Source organism: Rattus norvegicus, chromosome 1, assembly GCF_036323735.1.
Source record: "Rattus norvegicus strain BN/NHsdMcwi chromosome 1, GRCr8, whole genome shotgun sequence".
Lineage (NCBI taxonomy): Eukaryota > Metazoa > Chordata > Mammalia > Rodentia > Muridae > Rattus > Rattus norvegicus.
The window spans coordinates 194,886,962-194,911,030 of record NC_086019.1 but is presented as its reverse complement, the minus strand read 5'-3'; the positions used below and the strand labels follow the sequence as shown (position 1 = coordinate 194,911,030).

The 24,069-nt window shown below is 41.1% G+C and overlaps 1 protein-coding gene across 31 annotated transcripts in view; it reads right to left on the bottom strand.

Annotated features, from left to right (window-relative positions):
- Positions 1-1,612: 1,612 nt before the first annotated feature.
- Plekha1 (pleckstrin homology domain containing A1) overlaps positions 1,613-24,069 on the bottom strand; it is a 51,180-nt gene continuing 28,723 nt past the window's right edge. For 6 of the 31 annotated variants that reach the window (XM_039083107.2, XM_039083154.2, XM_039083114.2 and 3 more), the window contains 8 exons: positions 19,647-19,802; positions 15,478-15,621; positions 13,278-13,346; positions 9,839-9,903; positions 9,225-9,288; positions 6,543-6,635; positions 5,275-5,380; positions 1,617-4,089 (listed from right to left, as the gene is read on the bottom strand). In XM_039083107.2, the coding sequence (XP_038939035.1) occupies positions 3,872-4,089; positions 5,275-5,380; positions 6,543-6,635; positions 9,225-9,288; positions 9,839-9,903; positions 13,278-13,346; positions 15,478-15,621; positions 19,647-19,802 (915 nt within the window). In that variant the 3' untranslated portion in view covers positions 1,617-3,871. Of the gene's footprint in view, positions 4,090-5,197; positions 5,381-6,542; positions 6,636-9,224; positions 9,289-9,838; positions 9,904-13,277; positions 13,347-15,477; positions 15,622-19,646; positions 19,803-24,069 lie in introns of all 31 variants that reach the window. The other 25 variants (XM_039083129.2, XM_039083170.2, XM_063267881.1 and 22 more) reach the window with 14 other exon arrangements.

Here is a 24,069-nt window from a genome sequence, read left to right as displayed (position 1 = left end):
GACAACAGGCAGAGAGAGAGAGAGAGGGGGAGGGAGGGAAGGAAGGAGAGAGGAAAAGATGGGGGGGGGCACGGACTTTTGAGATCTCAAAGCCCACCTCCAGTGACAGAACTCCTCCAACAAGGCCACGCCTCCTAATCTTTTCAGTTCACCAACTGCTGACCAAGCATGCAAATATGGGAGTCTCTAGGGGCATTCTCATTCAAACCACAGAGGGGGGCAGATTCCCAGGAGATGGGAGCCACAGGCCCATGTTGCAAACTAAATGAGATCCTCTGCAAGAGCAGTCTATACTCTTAACTGCTGAGCTCTCCAGCCCCCGGAGCAATATAATAAATATAATACTTATTTTGACAGTTCTGTGGATAGTGAATTTGTCATTTCTCATCTGTTATCCTTTTCATTACCCTCCTATCACCTTTATTCTTCTGCTGAAACCCTTCACACACACACACACACACACACACACACACACACACACACACACCCCACACACAACCAGCTTCTACCTACCATTAACTGGTAACAACGCTTCAGGGAAGGCTGGGCCTCATGAGCTCCTCTCCCATACATAACAAACTGTTGACAGGCCCAATCATCCACTACATTTCAGAGTTGAGGTCACAAAGATGGGAAAATAAAGCAGGATTTGACAACGAACTGGACACAAGGAACAAAAGGAGACATCTAAAAAAACGGCTGTCATCTTTGGGAACTCTAAAATTTCAGGTGACTAAATTTGTTTTTCAATTGAATATAATTTAATTGAATTCTAATCGCAAAGTTCAATATGTTTTATATTAGTGGCCAGTCCTTTGCTCAGTGGATCAGTGTTTGGGTTTATTTACACTGGGCCAGACTTTAGACATACAGCTCACTATGGCTCGCTATCAAAAGGAAAACTTCAAAACACAGGCTCTTGAGCATTTGTTTTGGGGGACTGACTAGACCTCTTGGCCCTTTCCCCACCACTGCACACATGGCAGGGAGCATGAGGAGCTATGACTTCTGCAATCGGTCTTGCCTCAGCTCAGCCTGACAAACCTAGAGCTCTATGCAGCTCAATGATTCAAACATGCTTCACAGGGAATTTTCACATTTAATTGTAAGAACTTTTTTTTTTAAAGGAAAAAGAGCAAGTATGTTCTAAACACACAGACATTTTCTTTGTGCAATTTCATACAAAGCTGTCTTAAGAATTCATGGGTCTGCTGGGCCTGTTGGTATACACTTTTACAATTCTAGCACCTGGGAAGCAGAGACAGGAGGATCTCTGTGAATTCAATGCCCACATAGTCTACATACTGAGTTTCAGGCCAGCCAAGACTACAAAGTGAGACCCTGTCTCAAAAACAAACAACAAACAAACAAGAAAACAAAAAGCAATAACAAACCCCAAGAATTCAAGGATCTGAATTTTTTTTTCAAGATAGGGTTTCTCTGATTAACCCTGGCTGGCCTGGAACTCACTGGCTGTCTACCAGCCTCGTACATACCACCTGGCATGAAATCTGTTTGCTCAATGGTAAGTAAGCATTGAACTAAGCAAAAACGTTTCTTATCAGTTCTGCTGACTTGTTCACATGAGCGCTGAACCAAACAACATGGGAACTGAGTGACAATGGATTGCGAGCAGTTTATTCTCAAGTCAGTACAGTGTTCAACCAACCGGACACACATAGAGCAGTGTGACAGTGAACATTAGGAGGTACACTCCTGTTCTGGAAGGATACAGTATACACACAGGAAAAAATACAGCAAATAGTACGGTATTCAAAGTAACTACTGACACTTCAGATATGACATATTTACAGTAAAATATGCTTTAAAATAATTAAATAATTTCCATAAGCTTACAAAAGAATTGAGATAAATATTAGGAGATCCTGATAATCACAAGAACATATTCCTATGCTTTCGAATAAATGTAGTTCTATAAAAAGTCCCAAAATAGAGCTAATATTTTACCACCATGAAATGTTATCAAATTACCAATACCAAAATATGATAAAATGAACGTGCACTGTGGAGGCTGTACCAAAGAAAACCGTGCCAGGCTCATCCATACTGCCAAGACTCTGTACAAGGGTCCCTAGGTGTGTTCATGAAGGACTTCTGAGAGCCTGGACATGAATACGGCAGCAGAGGTGATAGCTACTTAACGACCTTGCTGTCCTATGGTTTTCTAATGCAGGTGCACAAGAGAAAACGACATAGAACTCTAACACATTAGCTTATGAGTAGAAAAGGTGAGTGGTACGTTCTTGTGCTGGGCAACTAAATAGCACATCTTAACCCTAGACCACTGTAGCAAATCTTTCATCCTCCGACAAGTAGTCTTATAACATAAAAAGGCGAAACACTAACACCCACAACTCCAAGACACAAGTCCAAGACTGGAGATGCCATGGAGCAGCAGCCTGGGGCAGGCAAACACTGACAATGTTGCCACAAAACAGTGCTTGCTCAAACCCGCCAGCACTTGACAGCAGACACTTGGTCCTCCAGAGAGGTGCTTCTATGTATGAGAGCCCCACGCTTACTGCATACTCAATTCTGGTTTTCAAGACATACATATTGCACAGGCAGATGAACACCAACATTCTGGTGTCTCTGATATAAAATGCTATCTTATTTAAAATATCAAACTACGCTACTGAAATTCATTTATTTGGACATTTAAAGCCAATCATGTAGGACTCTGGGGCACAATCCTAAGTGAGATGAGAAGACACAGGCACTTGAGGGTAGGTTACTAATGATGAAAAGGGAGAGCCACAACAAGTTCATGACTAAGGGCCATTTTGACTTAGCATGTGAACTGAGGTCTTTCACTGGTCCAAATTCAGAAATAAGATCTATTTACAAAACTTTGATTAAAAAAAAAAAATCAGATCTTTTCAAAATTTATGACCAAACAATTTTTACTAAAATAAAATACTAAGCTTTTTAAAACAAGTGTCTTAGGTTGCAAGTTGGTGACACAATCCTATAATTTGGGAGACAACAGAGGCAGCAGAAGGATCACCACAAGTTCAAGGGCAGTCTGGTCTACAGAATGAGTTCCAGGACAGCCATGGCTACACAGAAAAATCCAGTCACCAAAATAAAAATAAAAAAGTACCCTCCCCACAAAAGAAAAAAAAAAAAAACATTAGCTATAGCTGACCTCCAATCTCCCCTTCTTCTAGCCCTGTTCAACTCCCACCTGCACCAATAGTGTAATCCAATCTTCTATGCGAAATTTTCCACTCACCTGGACAGCCAGAATATCATAAACGGTTAGAATTTCTAAATGGTCCACGTTGTGATATAAATTCTGCAGCACCACAGACATCATGAGTTGAGAAATTTTTGTCTGGGAATGTCCCACTTGATAATGTTAGCTGATAAGAATGTATAAATATTGAATATTTCATAGGGAGTCATATTAGCATGTTTAAATGGCCAAAATAAGAAATTTTAATGTTTTAAGTTGTTATTTAAAATTTCAAAGTCACTAAGAGAAAAAAAAGATCACACACACATTTTTGCCACCCAAACATGTAAAGCTTCAGACAGTCAATATGGACACAGCTTTTCTCCTTCCTTTCTTAAAGAAATTATGTTGCCTCAGCCACTCCCTGCCTCCTAGTTTGCCAGCTTACAGAGCACACCCACGAGGCAGTCTAACATATGCACTGAGATCATTCACCCTCTATCATCTTTGGCGAGAAGCCTCATGGAAGGACACTGAGGGTGAGTGGCGCAGGCAGCCCACGTGCTCCCCCCTCACACATCGCTGACTGGCAGGCTGGCGTCATCTAAGTCCACTGGCTCACCATCTTCTCCCTGAGGGCCGTTTTTACTCTGAGGTCTGGGCAGAGCATGTTCAGTCACTTTGGAAGCTGGTTCTCTTGGAGAGACAGTCTGGACCTTGAAGTTCCCTGGCTTGACCTTGGCAAGAGATTCGTAAAATCCTCGCTTCTCCATGGTATAGCTTGAGACCAGAGAGTGGCTGCGAGAGGCTGCGGAATGTGAGGTGGCGGCGGCTGCTGCCCCGGCAAGACGGACAGTGTATTTGGATTCTGAAGGACAGCTGGAATGCTCCTGGAAAGAGGAATGGTGGTCAGACACAGCCAATCGCCAACAACAAAGTTAGTCACTCAGTGTGAGACTTGATTCTCTGAAAAACAAACAGCAACACAAACACACACACACACACAGCAGAGCGTGAGCCATGCAAGCTCCTTCCCAAAGCAGTGCATTTTAGGGGTGAGTTCAAAGCAACGATAGCCAACAACCAATTCCACTAAGACACTGACTCTGTCCCCAAAGCTGAATCTGGCAGCTTACGGCACTCGTCAGCCTAAAATGAGATGCGGTGTTCCAACTGCAACTGAACTGTGTTGAAAAAAGAGTCTACCAGCATTTAAGAGTTATGGGGATTATCCCAAGTATTAAAAAAGATAAAATATAAAACGTAAAAATGAAATGTCAATAAATGATTAGCCAACAAAATCAACAAAAATCAAAACTTTTCAGACATGATTTTTGTCTCGTAAGCTGATGACTTGTTTTCCTGCTTCTCTTAATTTCACTGCAACTGACTGCAGCTGGTTTAATTTGGTTCATTCTGAGTCACATATCCGTACGGCTTAAGATGTTAGAGTAAAAAAGGGTACAACTGAGTCAGTCACTTTTCAGACTTCTGAGCTAAGATCAGCTGTGAATGCGACTTTATTGTACTGATAAGGACAAATGTAAAGACACTGCAGTGTGCCGAGCAGCTCCCAGTGTACGTTCACTTGGGATGCTAGCTGCTTTGAAAACAGCACCATAATCTGCAAACATTATAGGCTCCCATTTCATGGTAAAACTTCACCAGAGCTACAAAACACCATGGAATTCTGGTGACAGACTTTATCCAACATGGATATGTGCAGAAGTTTGCCTGGATCAGAAGAACAAAGGCTCATTTCAAGTCTTATAGTAAAAAAAAAAAAAACAAAAACAAAAACAAAAAAAACCTCAAAATACATAAAACATGGCAATCAAAACTCCTGCAGAAATTCAGTCAGTTAGTTTCTAAAGCTCTGGAAACTTCCATTAGTATGGTTGCTTTTTTTTTAAAACTATATATATTCAACCTGATGACTACAGTAAACTAGTTTGCGTTAGTGATGACAACTGCAAAAGGCAGTCGGGTTAACTCAACCTTCTCTGATCAGCTGTAAGGAGGAGCGAGTCCAGGCCTTCTACTAAGAAGGCACATTTGCATGAGAGCCCACATACGTGCTGCATTCGCCAGCTCTTGACGTATACCTCTGTATACAAGGGTTCGACAGCCTTCTGGCCTGCCGCATCTGGAACACAGTGCAAAGCTAAGATTAGAGTTAACCTATATTGGGAGAGGGAGGAAAAGAGAGAATTCTGCTGATAGTCACAGCTGGACAGTCCGATTTGCCCCCACCACAAAGCACAGAACACAAACACCCTTCTCCAAGTTTCCCTCTTCCCAACAGACATTGTTTTTGCAGAGAATCTCATACTTGACTGTTGAAAGAATCACATAAAATACAGGCAGTTACAAAACTAACACCCATGAAAGAGATTTCTTTCCTAAAGAAATAAATCTAAAGATTTGAATTTCCTAAAGGAATACTAGTATAATAATAAAAATTAAAGAATGGGAAAAGTGCTACTATGTACCGATCTGTCATTATCACCAACAGAAAACTAGTAAGACAGTAAAACACTGAAAATACAAGTGTATCTAGTGTATAGAATCTACATCATAAAGGCTTGGGTACGGCACACCAGGACAGTTTACAACAGTGCTACTTTTAAGGGGAAAATTCTCAAAAGGGTTTGCATTTTCAGAACAAAGATGAAGGGCCAAAGTATTCCAAACCAGACCATTCCTTAGGATGTACTTGAACAAAATGATAACATGTATTTCTCTGGTAATGTCCTAGAAAAGCATTTAGTTGTTCCAATATTACTATTGAACTACAGAAAAGATAACAAGTTTTTATATCAACCTGGTAGAATATTGAAATAACAACACGAAATAGAAAAGAACTGAATGGGACACCAAACTGTATTTAAGCCTCTAGCTTGGTCAGTGGTATTCCAACACCACTAAGGAAAAAAATCTTAACTGAAAATTGGCAAGTGAAGGGAAAACTAGGACATTCCAAAACCGTGTTTTAGTAGAACTGAATGTGCCTTGAATGGTCAGGCCAATGCCACACTGACAGTGTCAAACTGCTACACCCTGACCCACTAACAAGAGCCTAGCTGCAAGAACAAAGGAAGGAAGGCTCTATTCTCTAGTCGCCCAGCTTGTGCATGAACACAGTGTGCACAGAAAGCTATGCACGGGACACTACAAGGAACCTCTCAGTTAGGGTACATTATTTTTGCAAGTCCAATTGGTATGAAAGTCAACATGCACATAATCTCAACAAAGAAACTGAAGGATTAGGAGAGAGGAAGAAAACAACTTCAAAGGATGTGTAGGTCCTGTGGAATTTCTCCCCAAGAAGGAGAAAACCTACAGAAGATGATGATGATCTGCCCGGTCCCCGCTGTGCTACAATAGCTCCAGAGACTGCTTTAATCCAACTGTGCATCTCCTCAGGGCTATCAGCCTAAGGGAAATAAAAGAGATATTACAGTCAACTTTCTCTCAAAATCATCTTCTATTTCCATAAAGTCTCTACCTTGGCAATATAATGTCACCTGCAAACACATGCAAAGGCAATAATTTCTTTTTAAAAAAAAGTTTTCAGGGTTGGGGATTTAGCTCAGTGGTAGAGCACTTGCCTAGCAAGCGCAAGACCCTGGGTTCAGTCCTCAGCTCCAAAAAAAAAAAAAAAAAAAAAAAGTTCTCAAAGCACTTCATTTTTGTTTTGTTTTTAGAGAGGGGGTTTCTCTGTACAACCCTGGCTGTCCTGAAACTCTAGAGATCTGCCTGTCTCTCTGCCTCCTGAGTGCTGGGATTAAAGGTGTGTACTGCCACATCCAGCTTCAAAAGTGTGTGTGTGTGTGTGTGTGTGTGTGTGTGTGTGTGTGTGTGTGTGTGTGTGTAGGGTGGGGTGCAACAAATTCATGAATCATTGGTCTAGCTGTCCCCAGCTACAGACAGCAAAAAAGGGTACAGAACCCCACTGGAGCTGTCGTTACAGGCATCTGTGAGCCATCCACAAGGATACTGGGACTCAAATACTCGTCCTCTGTAAGAGCAGCGAGTGCCAGAGGAGCTCTCTTTCTAGCCCATGGAAATACTCTTTTGCTGAGCATGTATTATTGGAAAACCTGAACCAACATACGCATTGAGAAAAAACACTCAGCCACCGAGGCTTTACTTTATTTTCAAACTTGTGTTTGTGTTTAGTGACACAGAGTCACCCTAAATTGCTCAGGCTGTCCTTCAATTCCCTCTCTAGCCAGGCTGCCCTGCAACTTCCTGCGTCAGCCTTGTGAGCAGTTAGTTAGGCTACAGGCAGGTGTATGCTACCTAACTTGGCTCTAGAAGCACCATTTTCAACCCAGGTTTTGCTGAGCCAGGTTCTATATGGAGGCAAAAGACAGGTACTGCATGTTTAAAATCAGGCACATCAAAGTATATATAATGAGCATTTTAAAAAGGAGATAAGAGGAAGAAACTAAAGAAAGACATTCTTATTTTGCTGTCAAGCGCTATATTTAAACTTGCTATACATATAACTGCCACTTTCAAAGCTATTCGGCCCCATATTACATATTAATTTTAGAAATAATTTCTAATAGGTCAGTGAATTAAAGAGACACTGGTAGTCAAATTCAGAAGTAGTCCTCTTTCTTGATAAAGACTGGCCAGTGTGAATCTAAATATAATGAGATCAGAATGTTCAGGGTGGCATGGCCACAGCAGGGGGCTGAGAAAGATGCACGCACATGCCTTCATACTCCCGTCCGTTTAGAATCCCCCACTCCTTGAAAAGTAGATCTAAAATTAGATTCTAGCTTTTATGCCATGTTTTTTCTATGTCCTTTGTAAATTGTAAGCTAAATTTTGTAGGTTTTAGCACTATCTTACTAATTCTTTGTGAATTTTATACAATGCATTCTGAACACAGTCACCTCCTTTTCTAACTCCTTCCTCTCTACTCTCCTATCCCTTCCCATTCGACTTTTAAGATTTCTCCCTTCACCAACCCTTTTCTCCATCAACTCTAGTTTGCGTTACGTACCTAATCTTGGAGATAGAGTCTGTTCTGGTATGTGGTCAGCCTACCAGCAATCAATTCACTAAGTCCCCTCCTCCCAGAATCTACCAAAAGCCAGTAACTCCACGAACATGTTTCACAGGTTAGAACTCGGAACAGGCACAGGGCAGAGCACGCTTTCATTTTGTGCTGGGAGGGTAACAATCAAAGTCAGAGCCACAGACAGAAAAGCTGCTCTGACGGCTGAGTCTGACCTGGAAACCCAAAGACTCAGAAATTCAGGCCAAAGATGCTGCCATCACCATACTTTCGAGTAACTGTATGAAAGCTATGCAAATGAATGCTTAGACACAGTACACGGAGTACAATACAATTCTAAAGTGTTTCCAAAGATAACTTTTTTTGAGGCAGAATCTTACTATACAGCCCTGGCTGGCCTTGGATTCACCAAACTCCACCATGCCTCCCGCATGCCTTTAGTTTCAATTACAGATATGAGCCTCTAGAGCCATCCATTTCCAAACATTTTAATGACATAGGGAAAATGACAACACACACAAGCAAACAAGATTTTGTAGTTAGTATGATCTTGCTTGCTGTAAGCATCAATGACTGAACGTGGGAATATGTGTATTTTACAAGCCACTGTTTTCTTAATTCTTCTACAAGAAGCAAATGTGTTAACTTCCATAAACAAAAACAAATGCTTTTTTCAATAATTTCATTTATACCCAAGACTTTCCTTCTTTTAAAATTACCAAAAATTATATTAAAGAAAAACACGAAAAGATAATTCATTTGAAGGCACACTCACTGCTAAAATCTAAGTAAAAGAGCATTTCCTTTCTTTCAAATGTGACTTTGACCCATGTCACCAATTCCTAACAGAATACTTTCATGTCTGATCCTATACCCACCACCTGACATCCTTCAATAAGTTAGTAAAACAACAAACTTATTTATATTTATTTCACCTCTAAATGTTACTAACTTCTTGAAAGAGAATCTGTGATCCAAGAAGTGTCTCACCTGCACATAGAAAGTCCGAGACGTTGTCACGATTTCAAACAGGTTGTCCCTCATCATAATGTCACTGTCAGGAAAAAGGATCATGCAGTTGTAGGTCAGTCAGCTTGACAGTTTCACTGTTACGCAGTGCCAAGTACGTGTCCATAAATAAGCGTTAGAAAGAAAACACTAACAGAACCACGTCATCATTTTCTAGTTTTGCATTACTATTCACAATGGTCTTTGGTTACACAACTCCTTTAGAAAAGACTCGGAAAGCAACTTTTCCAAGTGTTTACAGTTCATTCAACTCATCACAGCATGGCTGATGCAATTTCCTGCAACAACCTGTTCTTCAGCACCTCTGAAAACTAAAAATAACTCAATTTGTTAAATCTCAGAAATTGCTTATAATAATTTTTCCTTTGCATTAATAAACTACTTCTGAAATATCAGTGTACAAATGGTTGTTTCCTAACTTTGTTTTCAAATAAAAAATTAAATTACTTACAGCTTAAAAAAGTTACACAGTTACAAATGCACACAATAACAGAGAAAGCAGCACACTGTAAGCTCATCAATGAGGGAGGCCTGGTTCTTCACACTGTGCAGTGACAGAATCAGGCAGTCCTTACCTTTGCTTGCACTCTTGGACTTTGTGAACTTCTTTAAGTGGTATTACCCGCAGAGGCTCCTTTTCCTGGCAAAAACCAAACACAGGACATTTCCTGTCAGAAGCTAGGGATCTTACTTGGAGCTGCAGCCATTTGCAGACACGACGACACCTGAGACTTGCAGCAGCAGGACAGCCCTACTTTCCCATCATCATACACACTGTCCTCTGACGCTCGGTTTCTGGTCTCAGTGACGGTCACTAAGCAGCAGACTTGGTCATGGTGAACCTCAGGACCAGTAAGTATTCTACTTCCTCTTTCGGAAGGTCATCTTGACATACATGTACCTTGCAGTAAATCCAGCTTTGCTATAAGCCTGTGCACGTGTCTGAATACACATTTCAGAACTATCTGCACGCAGGTTAAAGACATGACATATCTATACTACTAGGTATCATGCTGGACTTCTAAAATAAATTTTACATGGACCACTGCACAGTCATGGATCCTGAACCTTGGCATCCTTGCAGTATGACCACAATCTATACGCCACATTCTGATCTTACAAGTTACCCTACGGGTGGTCCTTCATGACAGAAAAACAAATATTTTCTGTGTAAGGTTTAACCTGCAGGAGACTTGTCCCTTCTCTCGGTCTCCTTTACTTCATGGGACACTTCTTTGGTCTTCTGTAGTCTTGTAAAGCTGTAAAATGTTTAGGCCACTTATTTCACAGACTGTGTTCAGTCAGGGTGAGTCTGATGTTTATTCATCCTGATGTGCAGGCCGCACACTTCTTAAAGGAAACCACTGCGACTGACTACTTCTCAGCCATCCTATCAGGAGGTACATGGTGGGGAGATTGGTGTGTGACTCACAGTGGTCACTACTGAGACACCTGGAGCCTGTGCAGGACTTGATTTTCTAGGAAAAATCCCCTACTAGTTCCACCAAGTGTTGAGGATTCTTACCTGAAATCATTATTAGCATAGTGGCCTGCCAAATGGTGATTTTTCTACCACCACTACCCACAGTAACCTGGGATTTGAAGAAATACTACTGCTTCTCCACTTATTTTCTCTGAGGCTCTGCAAGCCTTTCACTTGGTCACAGCCTCCTCATGACTGATGGGTACTCTCTGCAGCGCACACCGCATTTCCCAGAGCCTGGGTGACACTGAGCGTGGAGCACTTCTGAAGACCACCTCAGTCACTTGTATTGCTTAGCAGTTCTGAGCTCTAATCCAAGGCCTCGCATACACTAGGGATGCACGCTACCACTCGACTCCACACTCAGCCTAATCTCTTTCTAAATGAGCCATTTGTATTTTCTGTCTGTTTTTCTACCAGATAGTTCTCCTCACTTTTATGTCTTTCTTGAACACTGAAACAATCATGATTTTCTTTACAAAAAAGACTAAACATAGCCACTTGGAGCTGAGCTGCTGCTCTAGGCATGCCTTAAGGTCCTCATGGTAGAGCCACCACAGTCAGCAGGTAGCGGCCACACTGTCTTACCAGGGAGAGTGCTCTCGCTCTCTCTTTATGCTTGAGTTCCTCACTCATCTAGAAAGAGGAACACACAGATGCTTGCAGATCACAGCAATACTTTAGGCTGCTTCCTCCCTTGGATGTGGCTACTGTTTGTTACTTGATGATGCTATAACTTTAGCAGGAGCAGCACAGAGCTGATGCGGAGTGCTTCTCACACTATCCCATAAGGCGGCGGATAGTTTCAACATTCTTAGCAACGCTGAAGTTCACTGAACCTGACTGCCTGGCATTGCCAGGCTTCTTCCTGAACCGCCGCGCTCATCCCACTGTGCTGTTGACTTCAGATTGGTGTCTCATTCCTGTTTACGCATTTTGTCCCTCACTGTAGTTACATGAGCTCAATCACCACCTTATTCATATCTATCTGAGCACATGGAGGTCACACACACACTGTAATAGGTTATAATCACTGTGTACTTTGACACTCTCTCACTGTCCGTGATCTGGTAAGGGGACTGTTAGTAAAGTGACTTCTGGGTGACTAGCATTTTCTTGGCATATTCTTGCTTCCTGACATAAGACATTCAAGCTCACCTTGCACTGATTTCTCTTGCCCAGTTACAGAATCTGCCATTTCTCCGTGGACTCCATGTTGAGAAATGATCATTTTCTCAAGACACAGAGCCACAGTTTGTTTTATACTTAAATGCACTCACACAAGGACATATATTATGTCTACTGCTATGTCTGTTAAGCTATAACAAGAAGCCACATTTTTATCCCAAGAACCTTGGTTTCTATTATCCTTAATATATTGCCTTATTTTATCAACAAGTGTGTGTGTGACCATTCTCGTCTCCATTACTACCCACTTCCTGTGCATTCCTTCTCAGTTCTTCAAGCAGGGAAGCTTCCTCACTACCCATGGGCTCTGACTGTCCACAGCGGGCTGTACAGGTTGCTTCTACTCGTTACACCTTCCCAAAATAACTGACACCTAAGATGCTCCCAATACAGAACACTGCCTATGAGTAACCATTAATTTAAATTACTAAAATGAAATTGGTTTTACTTTTAAAATGAAATAAATTCACTTCCTTACACACTGGTAACATTAGCAGCACTCAAAAGCCAGATGCAGTCTACACAGAACAACATAGGTATGGAACATATCTACCAGGGCAGAACGTTCATCTGGACAATGTTGCTCTGACACCTTAATTCAGAGTATGGAGTATATGACACTCCTACAGTGTTACAGAAGAGGGAGAGAATTTCATTCATTTATGTACCTATCTACTGTAGGATTTAGGCTACCTGACATCTTAAATGGGGCATGACTGAAGCAGGGAAGGAGGGAGACTCAGTCTTTGACTCTGTCTTCAAAAAAGATATCTTAAGGGAAATAACTTAAGAGATGATCCGAGGGCTGGAGAGATGGCTCAGTGGTTAAGAGCACTGACTGCTCTTCCAAAGGTCCTGAGTTCAAATCCCAGCAACCACATGGTGACTCACAACCATCTGTAATGAGATCTGATGCCCTCTTGGTGTGTCTGAAGACAGCTACAATGTACTCATATATAATAAATAAATAAATAATATTTTAAAAAAAAAGAGCTAAAAAAAAGCAGGGAAGAGAAGGTAGATATGCAGAGGGCTGAATGCTGCTTTTAGAGAATTTCTTACCCCACCTCCTCTAATGTCCCTCTGACAGAGATTTACATGTGGGGCTGTTGGTAATTTTAGATCCATCAAGACGGAACGCTTCCTTGAAGGTAGTTTTATTTAAAACACATTTAAGAAATGCGTGACTAACCAAATGCATTATACCCAAACAGAATGAAATACAGGTGCACTCAAAAGCAGAACTGGAGCACTAGCAGAACAGAACACATACACGCACACAGCCACACAAGCACTGCGGTGGGGCCTGCCAAGAGCTGAGCATGTTACGAAGCGATGCGTACCAGTTCAGACTTGAAGTAGCCTATTGTGTTTTCATCCAGCTGAAAATACCTTCTCTTCCAGTTTTTCATCTGCCAGAGAACAGACAGAGGCTTCAGACGATGTCAAATGTTCACCACCCCTTAAACACTCCAATATGAACCCACGATCTGAAAGCTAAGTACTCAGAAACAACACGCCCTTCCCAAGGGAGGTGGCAAATGGCACCTCTCCCTGATAACTAGGCCTTGAATGACGGCCTTGGCCTTGGGTAGCTCACTCTCAGAGTTCACAAGTGACTCTGATATTTCAGGATTTTAATCTGGAGCAGTGGAAAAGAAAGGTGTTCTCTTCCCTTCCTGCCAGCCCAGCCCACAAAGTAAAAATCATCATGATCAATGTCATTAACCCGTCAGATTTTGCTATCTACAGCGTGCATGAGTCCTTTTTCAAGTATTTCATACCACAGAGGTCAGCAATAAATACAAAATAGAACAAACTCTTACAAAAAATGTTTAATACACTTTTTTTTCTTTTTTTTTTTTTTTCCGGAGCTGGGGACCGAACCCAGGGCCTTGAGCTTGCTAGGCAAGCGCTCTACCACTGAGCTAAATCCCCAACCCCTTAATACACTTTTATACACTATATTCCTATCAAATTTTAAGCACCCTAAATTACCTGTAAATAGTGTTGGAGAAATAGCTCAGTGGTTAAGAATGTTCTTCCAGAAGACCCAGACTCAATTCCTAGCACTCACATGGCAGCTCACAACTGTTTCTATGGGGAAACTGTGCCAGCGAATCTTACACCTTCTTCTGGCCTCCACTAGAACTCCATACACATGGTACACAGATGTACATTCAAGTAAACATTTAAAATAAAAATACACTTAAAAATAAATTTGTTTTTAACATTAAGAAAAAAATCTAAAAATTATTTTCTAGATTAGGAATAAAGTTTACTTCCTTATGAGTCTAATTAGCCCACAAGCAAGCTTTACAGTGTGAGGGAAACTCTTCCCCAACCTATAGGCAGTCTGTCTTGGGAAGCCCTGGTCTCATCGTCCTTTCCCTGGGACCACGGCTCAACAAGCAGAGCGTTTCCTAGTTCAGCTGCTAGGGAGCGATCGAGCAGAACCGGCCAGGGAGTTTGAAGTATTTCTCTACTCACATTTTTCCTTTTGTTTTCAAATGCTAAACTTTATCTTCTCTTGAGATTTTCAAGATTTAGTTCATACAGAGTAAACTTTAGAAAAGCTGATTAAATAAACATCAAGATTTCGCTCTATAATCGCCTTGGCTAACTCAGGACTTTTTATTATCTCTGCTCAGCCTCCCACATGCGAGGGTTACAGGTGTGAACTGCAGCACCTGGCAGGTGAAACCTGGAGCCTCAGAAATACTAGAAAATAAGCATTTGGGAGGCAGAGGCAGGCAGATCTCTGAGTTCACAGCTGGTCTGCAGAGGGAGTTCCAGGACAGCCACAGCCACAGTCACAGAGAGAAACCTTATCTCAAAAAGCAAAACAAAACAAAAATCAAACAAACAAACAAGAAAGCAAACAAAAAACAAAAAAGAAAGAAAAAGAAAACTGACCAATCGTTCGCCTTGTAGAAATCTCTTCCATGGCACTGACTGGGGCAACCTGAACTTACTGAGGTGCTCATACCGAAAGCTGTACCTCTCTCCTTTACCTCTTTCTAAACCACATTCTACAAAACAGCTTTCCTATCAAACTAGAAGGCTGGGAGAGTGGCACCCCAACCTTAAACTAGCTCCCACTCCTCCACTTTCCCTAGGGCTCCCCAGCACTTGCCTGAATTTGAACCTTGGGATCCAGGCGAAGCTGGAAGTGGAGAACTGACAAGGCTGTCTTCTGATCTCGGAGCACATGCATCGTGCTCTGTTCCCCTCCCTGCCCCATATGCACGCAGACAAAGTAAAGTTTTCAGTTCACCAACAACTGTCCTAAACCTGAACTGGTAAAGTTCACTTAGACTAAGCGCTGGCGGATATAGCATTAAGTTGCCCAACTGCCCAAAGACCCAGGAAGTAACCGCTGGGTGACGACCATCATGAGCAACCCTCTCTACCCTTCCCAGCAACAGCCTGCTCTCTCTACTCCGGGTCTGTCAGAAGATAAAGCACACAACTTGAGTTCGGAGTTTCAAGCTTGCTGGCTGCTCATCCTCCCTCCTTCCCAGGTATGGGGAAGCTACTCACCACCGCTCCTTGTTTCACACAATACCCAGCTTTGATGACTGCACTGTCTGCAGGTGGCTTAGGAGCAAAGTAAGGAAGATGGCTTTGTGACCGTTTCAAATTGTTTCTGTCGACACTCTCACCACATTCGTTTACTTCTTCTTTCTAAAATGAAGCAAAAAAATGTTTTTATTGCTGTAAGTTTAATACTTATACTTAATGTTACCTCAGAAAAATTTTAAGTCTGTGACACTTAATCACAACTTTCTTGTTATTGATCAACCACAAATACCCATTTCTATAATTCTGCAAAACTCCTGTCTCTGGTGCTTCTTCTTGGGGTGAGGTTAACTTACTTTATTTATTTATTCATTCATTCATTTACTTACTTATCTATTAATTGGTTTTTCCAGACAGGATTTCTCTATATAGCCCTAGCTATCCTGGAACTCTCTCTGTAGACCAGGTTAGCCTCAAACTCATCAAGATCCACCTGCCTCTGCCTCCCAAATGCTGGGATTAAAGGTGTGTGCCACCTTGCCTAACTCGGGTCTAACTTTTTATACTGAAATGATCTAAACAGATACAATAAATATAAAATGTACCAGAGACCCTGAGTACCCTCAACCAAATTCTTCCCAAAGAGAAAGTGCATGTCTCCAGGACACAGCACTCACGCCAAGCGTCTGTAAGCTTTATTCAGATTTCCAGTTATACATTTGTATATACAATTTGTATATACATTTGAGTGCTGACCACTTGTTGGTCCACTGTGGCATCTCCACATGCTGACTGATGCACGACAGCCAACAGTCGCCAGAATCAGCACGGAGAGCTGCTCACTGCCTTGGTCTGCTGGTGGTGCCCTTGCAGCGAGCGCTCCCCCAGAGCCTTTCCTTTGTTCTGACATTTTGTGAATACAAATGGAAGCACACAGTAAGTATCTTTTGAGTTTTTTCATTCACTCAGCATAACTTTCTGAAGGTTCACTCAGGTGGTTCTTGGTATCAACAGTCACTGTCTGTGTGGGTGTACTGCCATAGCAAGCTGCTGACCGCTTACCCAGTTAACAGTGCGTGTTATTTCCAGCTTCTGGCTACTAGGAATGAAGCCACTGGAAGCATCCATGTAAGGCTTTTATGTGAAAAAAATTATGTGCATCTTTAAGATAAATGCCTAGGAAAGTACATAACAGGCTGGAGAATGACTGCAAATTTCCTCAAAATTGACATCCATCACACCAATTTGGTTTTTTTGAGTAGCTGACCTGTTTTATTTATGTCTCCATAAGCAATGGGTGAGAGGCACAAGAATCTCTGCTCCGGTGTATCTGATTGGGTCCTTAATTCAGATTTTTCTCTACTAGCCATAAATGGTGACTATCTCTCCGAGTGCCTATTAGCAAACACTTCATATTTTGGTGAAATGTCTTTATAGATTCTGTCTACTTTAAAAGGACATTTAGTTTGTTTCTTATTGGGTTTGAGAGTTATTTCTGTGGATAACAGTCCTTTGTTAGACTGTAGCTTGTAAACTTTGCTTCTATTTACCTCTTCTAGTCATTCTCTGACAGGGTCTGTTATAAACAAGCATCTGAAATACTGATGATGTGCAATTATCAGTCACCTTTGATGCACAACATAGCTGATGTCAAGTCTAAAATGTTCTCTGCCTACTCTTCGTAGTATTTAAACCTAAGTGCCTATCCAGAACCAAGCCCAAGACTGGTTATTTTCAGCATCTACATGCTACGATTTCACAAGTCAGTTAGTTCAATTTTTAAGAACTCCAAAAAAACCTTCAAGGAACAATTAAGTCTCAATTGTCAGGTATATCACGAGGAATTTTCAACCTGTTCTACATTTAACAGGTCAACACTAATTCAACACTTAATGTTTACCTAAAAGATTTTAAATAAATTAACCATCCCAATGACACTTATTTAACATTTTCTTGAATCTATATTGTCTAAATGCTACTTTGCAATTTTAAATTCTGTACTACAATAAAACAGTAGCATTCTTTGAAACGGTTTTAAATGGCATCCTCTGTAGAATCTAATCTACAGCAGGCACAGGCACATCGCACCAGCGTCTTAACACATCTACGTACCAACAGCCAACGTAAGCCATGGTACGGAAAAAGCTCCACTCAGCTACTTACCAATCTCAAGTTCAGCTGACTAAAATCATTTCTTTTAGAAAAAGCAATCCTCCCACACACTTCTTTTTTTCCTTAATTTTTAAAAATCTAAATTTGGCAAAATAATAATAATAAAATAAAAACAAAACAAAACAAACCTGTAAACTATACCCAAAGCAGAGATTATTAAATACCCTTTGCCAAACATAAAAATATACTCAGTGTAATATGATGCTATGAGATTTCTTCCCACTTGTCACACTCCTCTGGCAAAAGGCTTGAAAAGAGATAGTGTGTGCTACAATGTTAAAGGTCTATAGAGCATCAGAGCCTGTTACCATCAAAAGATACAGAAGCAGTGAGCGAGCATATCCAACCCTGACAACAGCCATCACTTCAAACTCTTGGTTTCACAACTAATAATATTTGAATTTCTATTAAAAGTGCATTTTCTCGAGCTGGAGAGATGGCTCAGTAGTTAAGAATACTGTACGACTGTTCTTCCGGAGGTCCTGAGTTCAATTCCCAGAAACCACATGGTGGCTCACAACCATCTGTAAATGGGATCTAATGCTCTCTGAAGACAGCTACAGTGTATTCAAACAAATAAAAATAGATAAATCTTTTTTTTTTTTTTTTGGTTCTTTTTTTCGGAGCTGGGGACCGAACCCAGGGCCTTGTGCTTCCTAGGTAAGCGCTCTACCACTGAGCTAAATCCCCAGCCCCCAAAATAGATAAATCTTGCACTGGAGAGATGGCTCAGAGGTTAAGAGCACTGCTCTTCAAGCGGTCCTGAGTTCAATTTCCAGCAACCACATGGTAGCTCGTTACCATCTATAATGAAATCTGGTGCCTTCTTCTGATCTGCAAGCATACATGCAAGCAAAATGCTGCTTACATAATAAATAAATAAATAAATAAATAAATAAATAAATATTAAAAATAAATATTTTTATAAGTACATTTTTCTCAATAGCAATATAAGAAACAAGTCCATATAAAAGTTTCAAGTTCATTTACAAAAGTACATAAGTTTATTTTTCCTAATACTCAGGCATATCAGTACGTTTAGGATACAATCTAGCCAGAGTTGCAGTCCTCAGGTTGCAGGGGAAAACACACACACACAGACACAGACACAGACACACACACACACACACACACACACTTACCCACATATTTGCAGGCTCTAACCCAGCAACTTTACTTACAAGAATTAATTTATCTTGGTGTAGACCTGTAACCTTAGCTGCCTAGGAAGCTGAAGCAGGAGGATCTAAGGTCCTAGGCTTATCTGGGTTATAAAGTAGATTCAAGAACAGCTTGTGCAGGCTACAGAGATGGCTTAGCGGTTAGGAGCACTGACTGTTCTTCCAGAGGTTCTGAGTTCAGTTCCCAGCAACCACATGGTGGCTCACAACCATCTGTAATGGGATCCAATGCCCTCTTCTGGTGTGTCTGAAGACAGCTACAGTCTACTTATATATAATAAATGAATCTTTAGAAAAAAAAAAAAAAAGAACAGCTTGTGCAACTCTTTTAGATGCTGTCATAAACAAAAAATTTTTTAAACCAAGATATTGCTCAGTGGTTGGGCTCTTGCCTCGTATGTATAGGCCCTTAGTGTTAATCTCCAAAGCCTAAGACATAAGAATGTTCATCACAACACTGTTAAATAAAATAAAGGAAAAGAAAAACCCCACTAAGAGAGGCTTATAAATCATGGCAGAACTCTGCAGTTATCACCCCTGAGACAGAGTACCTTCTAAAGACTGGTGTGAAATATGCTGCTACAAAGTCTGACATGTAACTCCCAAATCCACTTCTGCAGGGAGATACAAAGAATTCAGCTCAAAGGACCAAGTGTTTACCTGTGTGACTTCCAATCTCTTTTTACAATCAAAAGTTTTTACAAAAGTTTGTAAAAACACTCTCTAACAGGAAACCAAATTAAAAGCTTTTGTACAATATAAATATTGAATTAATTCAGCAAAGACATTCTGCTTCAGCTTTGATAAAAATAAAAGCACAGTGTGCAATCCTGAGACCTCCACGTAACAGAAGCGCTGACTTGTCACCTGTGTTGGAGTGATGATGGGTACACCACCAACAATATCAGTTCTGTAAGACACTTGCTTCTTGCCACAGTCACCTTGGCGACTCAGGTTATCAGAGGCCGGCTGTGAGTCTGACTGCTTTGGTACCTGGAAGAATGAGAAATATTACTGTACAACAAGTGTATTTGCAACCCTCCCCATCACCACAGGACTTTCAACTAGTTTTAGATAACTGACAAATACTAATCTATTTACAATATTTTAGCCCGAGAGCTCAGGTTATTCTGGTCCGACAACACTTTAGGACACAGCATCACTGCTGCTTTGCCTGTGCAGTCTTTACCCATACACTTCCTCCTTTGTCCCCTGGCCAGGTCTCAGCAGCTTAAGGAGCAGGTGCTCAGGGGCAGCAAGGAACACAGGTTGAGGTCCCCGCTGTATTACATTCTAGACAAACTTATACAATAAAATGAATCAATACACTCTCGGCATCAATTACACACAGAATATGATTTAAAGGGCATTTTATCATGTGTCCTTAGTCTTTCAGAAACATTATTAACAATGTGAATGACAACTACAAAGGGAATGGAATAAAAACATTTAAGTTAAAATTAAATCATCTGCCCACCACCTGTGAACTACAGAGAAACTACTAATACTGCAGTCACAGGCCCTACAGGTACTAATGTGAATCCATCCAAGGCAGGTATGTACATTAAGACATTACCCAGGAACATAATCAAAAACTGTAGACAGGCAGGCTCCATACCCAGCAAGTCCCTAGAACATCCCCCTCAAACTGCAGTCTCAGTAGGAACAGATGCTTCTGACAGACTGTATTTCACAAACTCTGTCCACACTGTGCTGTCACTGTGCATAACACTGTGCTCACCAGATCTGGAAAAGAATTGGCGTATGACGCTGACATTTTTATTTACAAAGACGCTTTCCTCAAAGTACTGAACAAGCACAAGCTGCGTGTACGGTGATCTCAACCTACACATGCTTAGGAACCTAGGTGTTCCTGGGTAAGAATGACATTATCTTAGGTGATATCATTTTCTCCCACTGCTTCCTTCCCCTGTCAGGCTTTCCTCAGGCCCTGGAGGCTCGTTAGCATACTTCCAATACAGTGTCAATCACTGGTGGAAAGACAGAAGGAGTCACAAAGGAGAAAGAAGGAGAAAGAAGGAGGTGAATCTGGAACACCTGTGGAATCCTCAGAGGCCATATTCTGTGTGCCTTCTAAAGGTGTTACAACAGTATGCAAAGTGTTGGCTGGAATTTAGATACTACACACTAGAACAACTTGCAGATGAAATCTCCTTCATTTTCTACAATCACACAATTTATTTCAGTCATTTTGCAAAGCGTGGTCCTGTTAAGTCAGTGAAATCAGCAAACAGCAGCAGTTAGAGGATCTGAGCCATAGAAACAATCTATCCAGCAGATGACCCGAGGCTGGGGCTCTGTGCTGACCTGCAAGAGGAACAGCAGTTAACCTCCAAGTGAGGGTTCTGCTACTCCTAAGGATTTCTGAAAAGTCCTTAACACAAACTTTAAGATATGCTGACGTATATTGCTTCCTCATTCTTCTTCCAGAAACAGATCATGCTAAAAATCTTTTTCTGTACAACTGGCCCACTGCTGACAATGAGGAAATGAAGTCTAAGCAGGGTACAATGCCCAACACTTGAGCTACCGTTTATAATAAAGGTTATTTAGGGTGAAATTATCTTATTTTCAAAGAATTCAGAAATAAAGTAACTCCCCTAGAATTTACAAAAACAGCTCTGAATGAAAGTGAGTCAAATCCGAACACTAAGATAAAGAGCCCCACCTACCTGCGAATCAGCCAACTGCTGATGAGCATCAGACAGCCAACTCAGGGGCAGGGGACAAACGCCAGACACTGAACACGCTTCTGTTCTATCGTTTTTTCCCCTGCTATTTATGCGACTATTCTGGGGAGGGATCTGAATGTGTTCTTAGCAATCATTCACTGTGACCCCAATAGAATGCTCCAATATCAGAAAAGAAAACAATGGGAAGGAAAAGTGAGTAAAACAGACGCCAACATTTATGGCTAACATAAATAAAAGGCTGCAGACCTCCCAAAAGTTACAGGGGAGTGAAATTCCATTCACCAGCAATGAGGGCAGAGCTGGAGGACAGAACCGACCGAACGTGTTTGATGAATTCCTGTGTGGCAAGACCTGTCTCTCCATCTGACCTGCCTGGCTAGCAAAAGCCTAGTTAACACTGCAGGGCAGCAAGGTAGTGCTTAAAATCACTATTCAGCTTATATTAAAAAAAAGTTGTCATTTAAAAATAAAATCACTGTGAAATTTCTGCTCCAACTTTAAAAGACCAGTTATTAGATTAAAAGCTAATGTAGACTTGTAAGTTAGAACTTATGGTGGAAAAAGACATTTTAGAAATAGTGGACCTCTGCTTAGTTAAACACTATGGCCGTCTTCATCACTCTCTCTGGCAGTACAGGACCAGGAGCTACTACAGGGGCAGTAGAATAACACATATTGGAAAGGCTGCTTCCGAACTCAGACTTTCAAAACTCAAGTCACAAAACTATCCTTCGAGATTATTTTCCTTTTCTTTTTAAATATTCAGGAGAGGATTTACAATGCTACACAGACGTAGGGAAGGTCAGGAAAGACAGACTATAGCTGTTAAGGGCAGTGCACTATGGTAATACACTACTAAAACTGGAACTCCACTAATTACCACCTTCTTAGTCACAATGCTCTAACATTCCCTAAGGCAAAACCACACTCTGAAAAACAAATTTTAAATTTTAAACATATAGATTGAATGAATTAGTTGATCAAAATGTCATTTGGAATTGTTCAAGAGGAAGGTAAGGGGTTGGGGATTTAGCTCAGCAGTAGAGCACTTGCCTAGCAAGCTCAAGGCCCTGGGTTCGGTCCCCAGCTCCGGAAAAAAAAAAAAAAGAGGAAGGTAAATACACATATATTATAATGGGGAATATTAATTTTTCAATGATCCTACATGTAAATTATTAGCCATTTAAATATGAAATTATTACACTCCAATATACTTAAATGTGCAAAATGCCTATGAGGTCTAAACTGGTAAAATTTTTATTCTAAAGAATTTAACAAAATGTCTATTTTTAACTTTTTTTTTTAATTTTATGCATATGGGTGTTTTGACATGTCTGTACCACCTGCATGTCTTATGACTGCAGGCCAGAAGAACTGGAGCTACAGATAGTTGTGGGCAGTCACGTGACCCAGGTCCTCTGCAAGAGTAGCCAGTGCTCTTAACCACTGAGCCACCTCTCCAGCACCTACAAAACATAGCTTATTAAAGCCTGGGTTTCTCTCAGTCTCCTGTTTTCCTGGAACTGGCTCCAGTCAGTTACTAGTCTATACTCACATCACTTACTTCACTGATGATTCCTGTATCCTACTTGAATTGTACTTACACTTTTCTAAATACGTAGTATAAAATCATGAAAATCATTATCAAGATTCAAAGACATTATAAAGACAGTAGAAATGTCACATAAAATAAAGCTGCAAGATCACAAAGCTGATTAAAGGTCTATACCTTAAATATTGCTAGTTTCTCCTTTGTGCTGAAAATTTTGCAATGGCACATGAAAAACTTAGTTCCACAAATAAACGAAGTAGCAATTCAAGGCGTTCCAACCTGGTAAAATGCTGAGTCTATCTATTCATTCTACTTTTCTCCAAATCACCAAAACAGCCAGTTCTGCTTATTACTGTAAACTGTGAAAAATGAATTCAGAAAAGTACTTCATACGGTACTTTTACGATGCCTTCGTAAGACATCTTCTAGGTAGAAAATATTTATTAGGAGCTCAAAATGACCAACTAAAACCTTGTAAGAACACAAACTTCTGAATCTGTTCAAAATATTGCTTTCCTGAAACTGCACAAGCCCCGAAATAACTTCTGCTTCATGTGCAGATCAGATGTGGTGTGTGGGTGTCTTCTGTCATGTGGTAACAAGCTGCTCTGGTGCAATACAAAACACTGGACCTCACTAAGAGCAGCCCTGGCTGGCTATCTTAACTCTGCTGCGGTGTGGCATAAACATGGAGTCCTTCACTTCAGATGAGGACATTATGTATTCACTTTCAGGGCACATGCTCTTTGGCCTGAGTAGATACGGGCCAGTAAATGACTGCACTTCAGTGAGAACAAACTTTAGCTGACACAACCCCACTGGAGTAGCTCCTTCCCAACCCCTTCCAGGTGGTCTACTCCATGTAAGGAAGGAAGGTGCAGCGGGGCAGTCCATGTGTGCAGCAGCTCAGAGCAGCCTGGCTGAGTTTAAGAAGGGACTCCTTGCTCCTTGCACAGCAGATTCAGGGTCCAGGGACCAATAAGCTTGCCTAGGT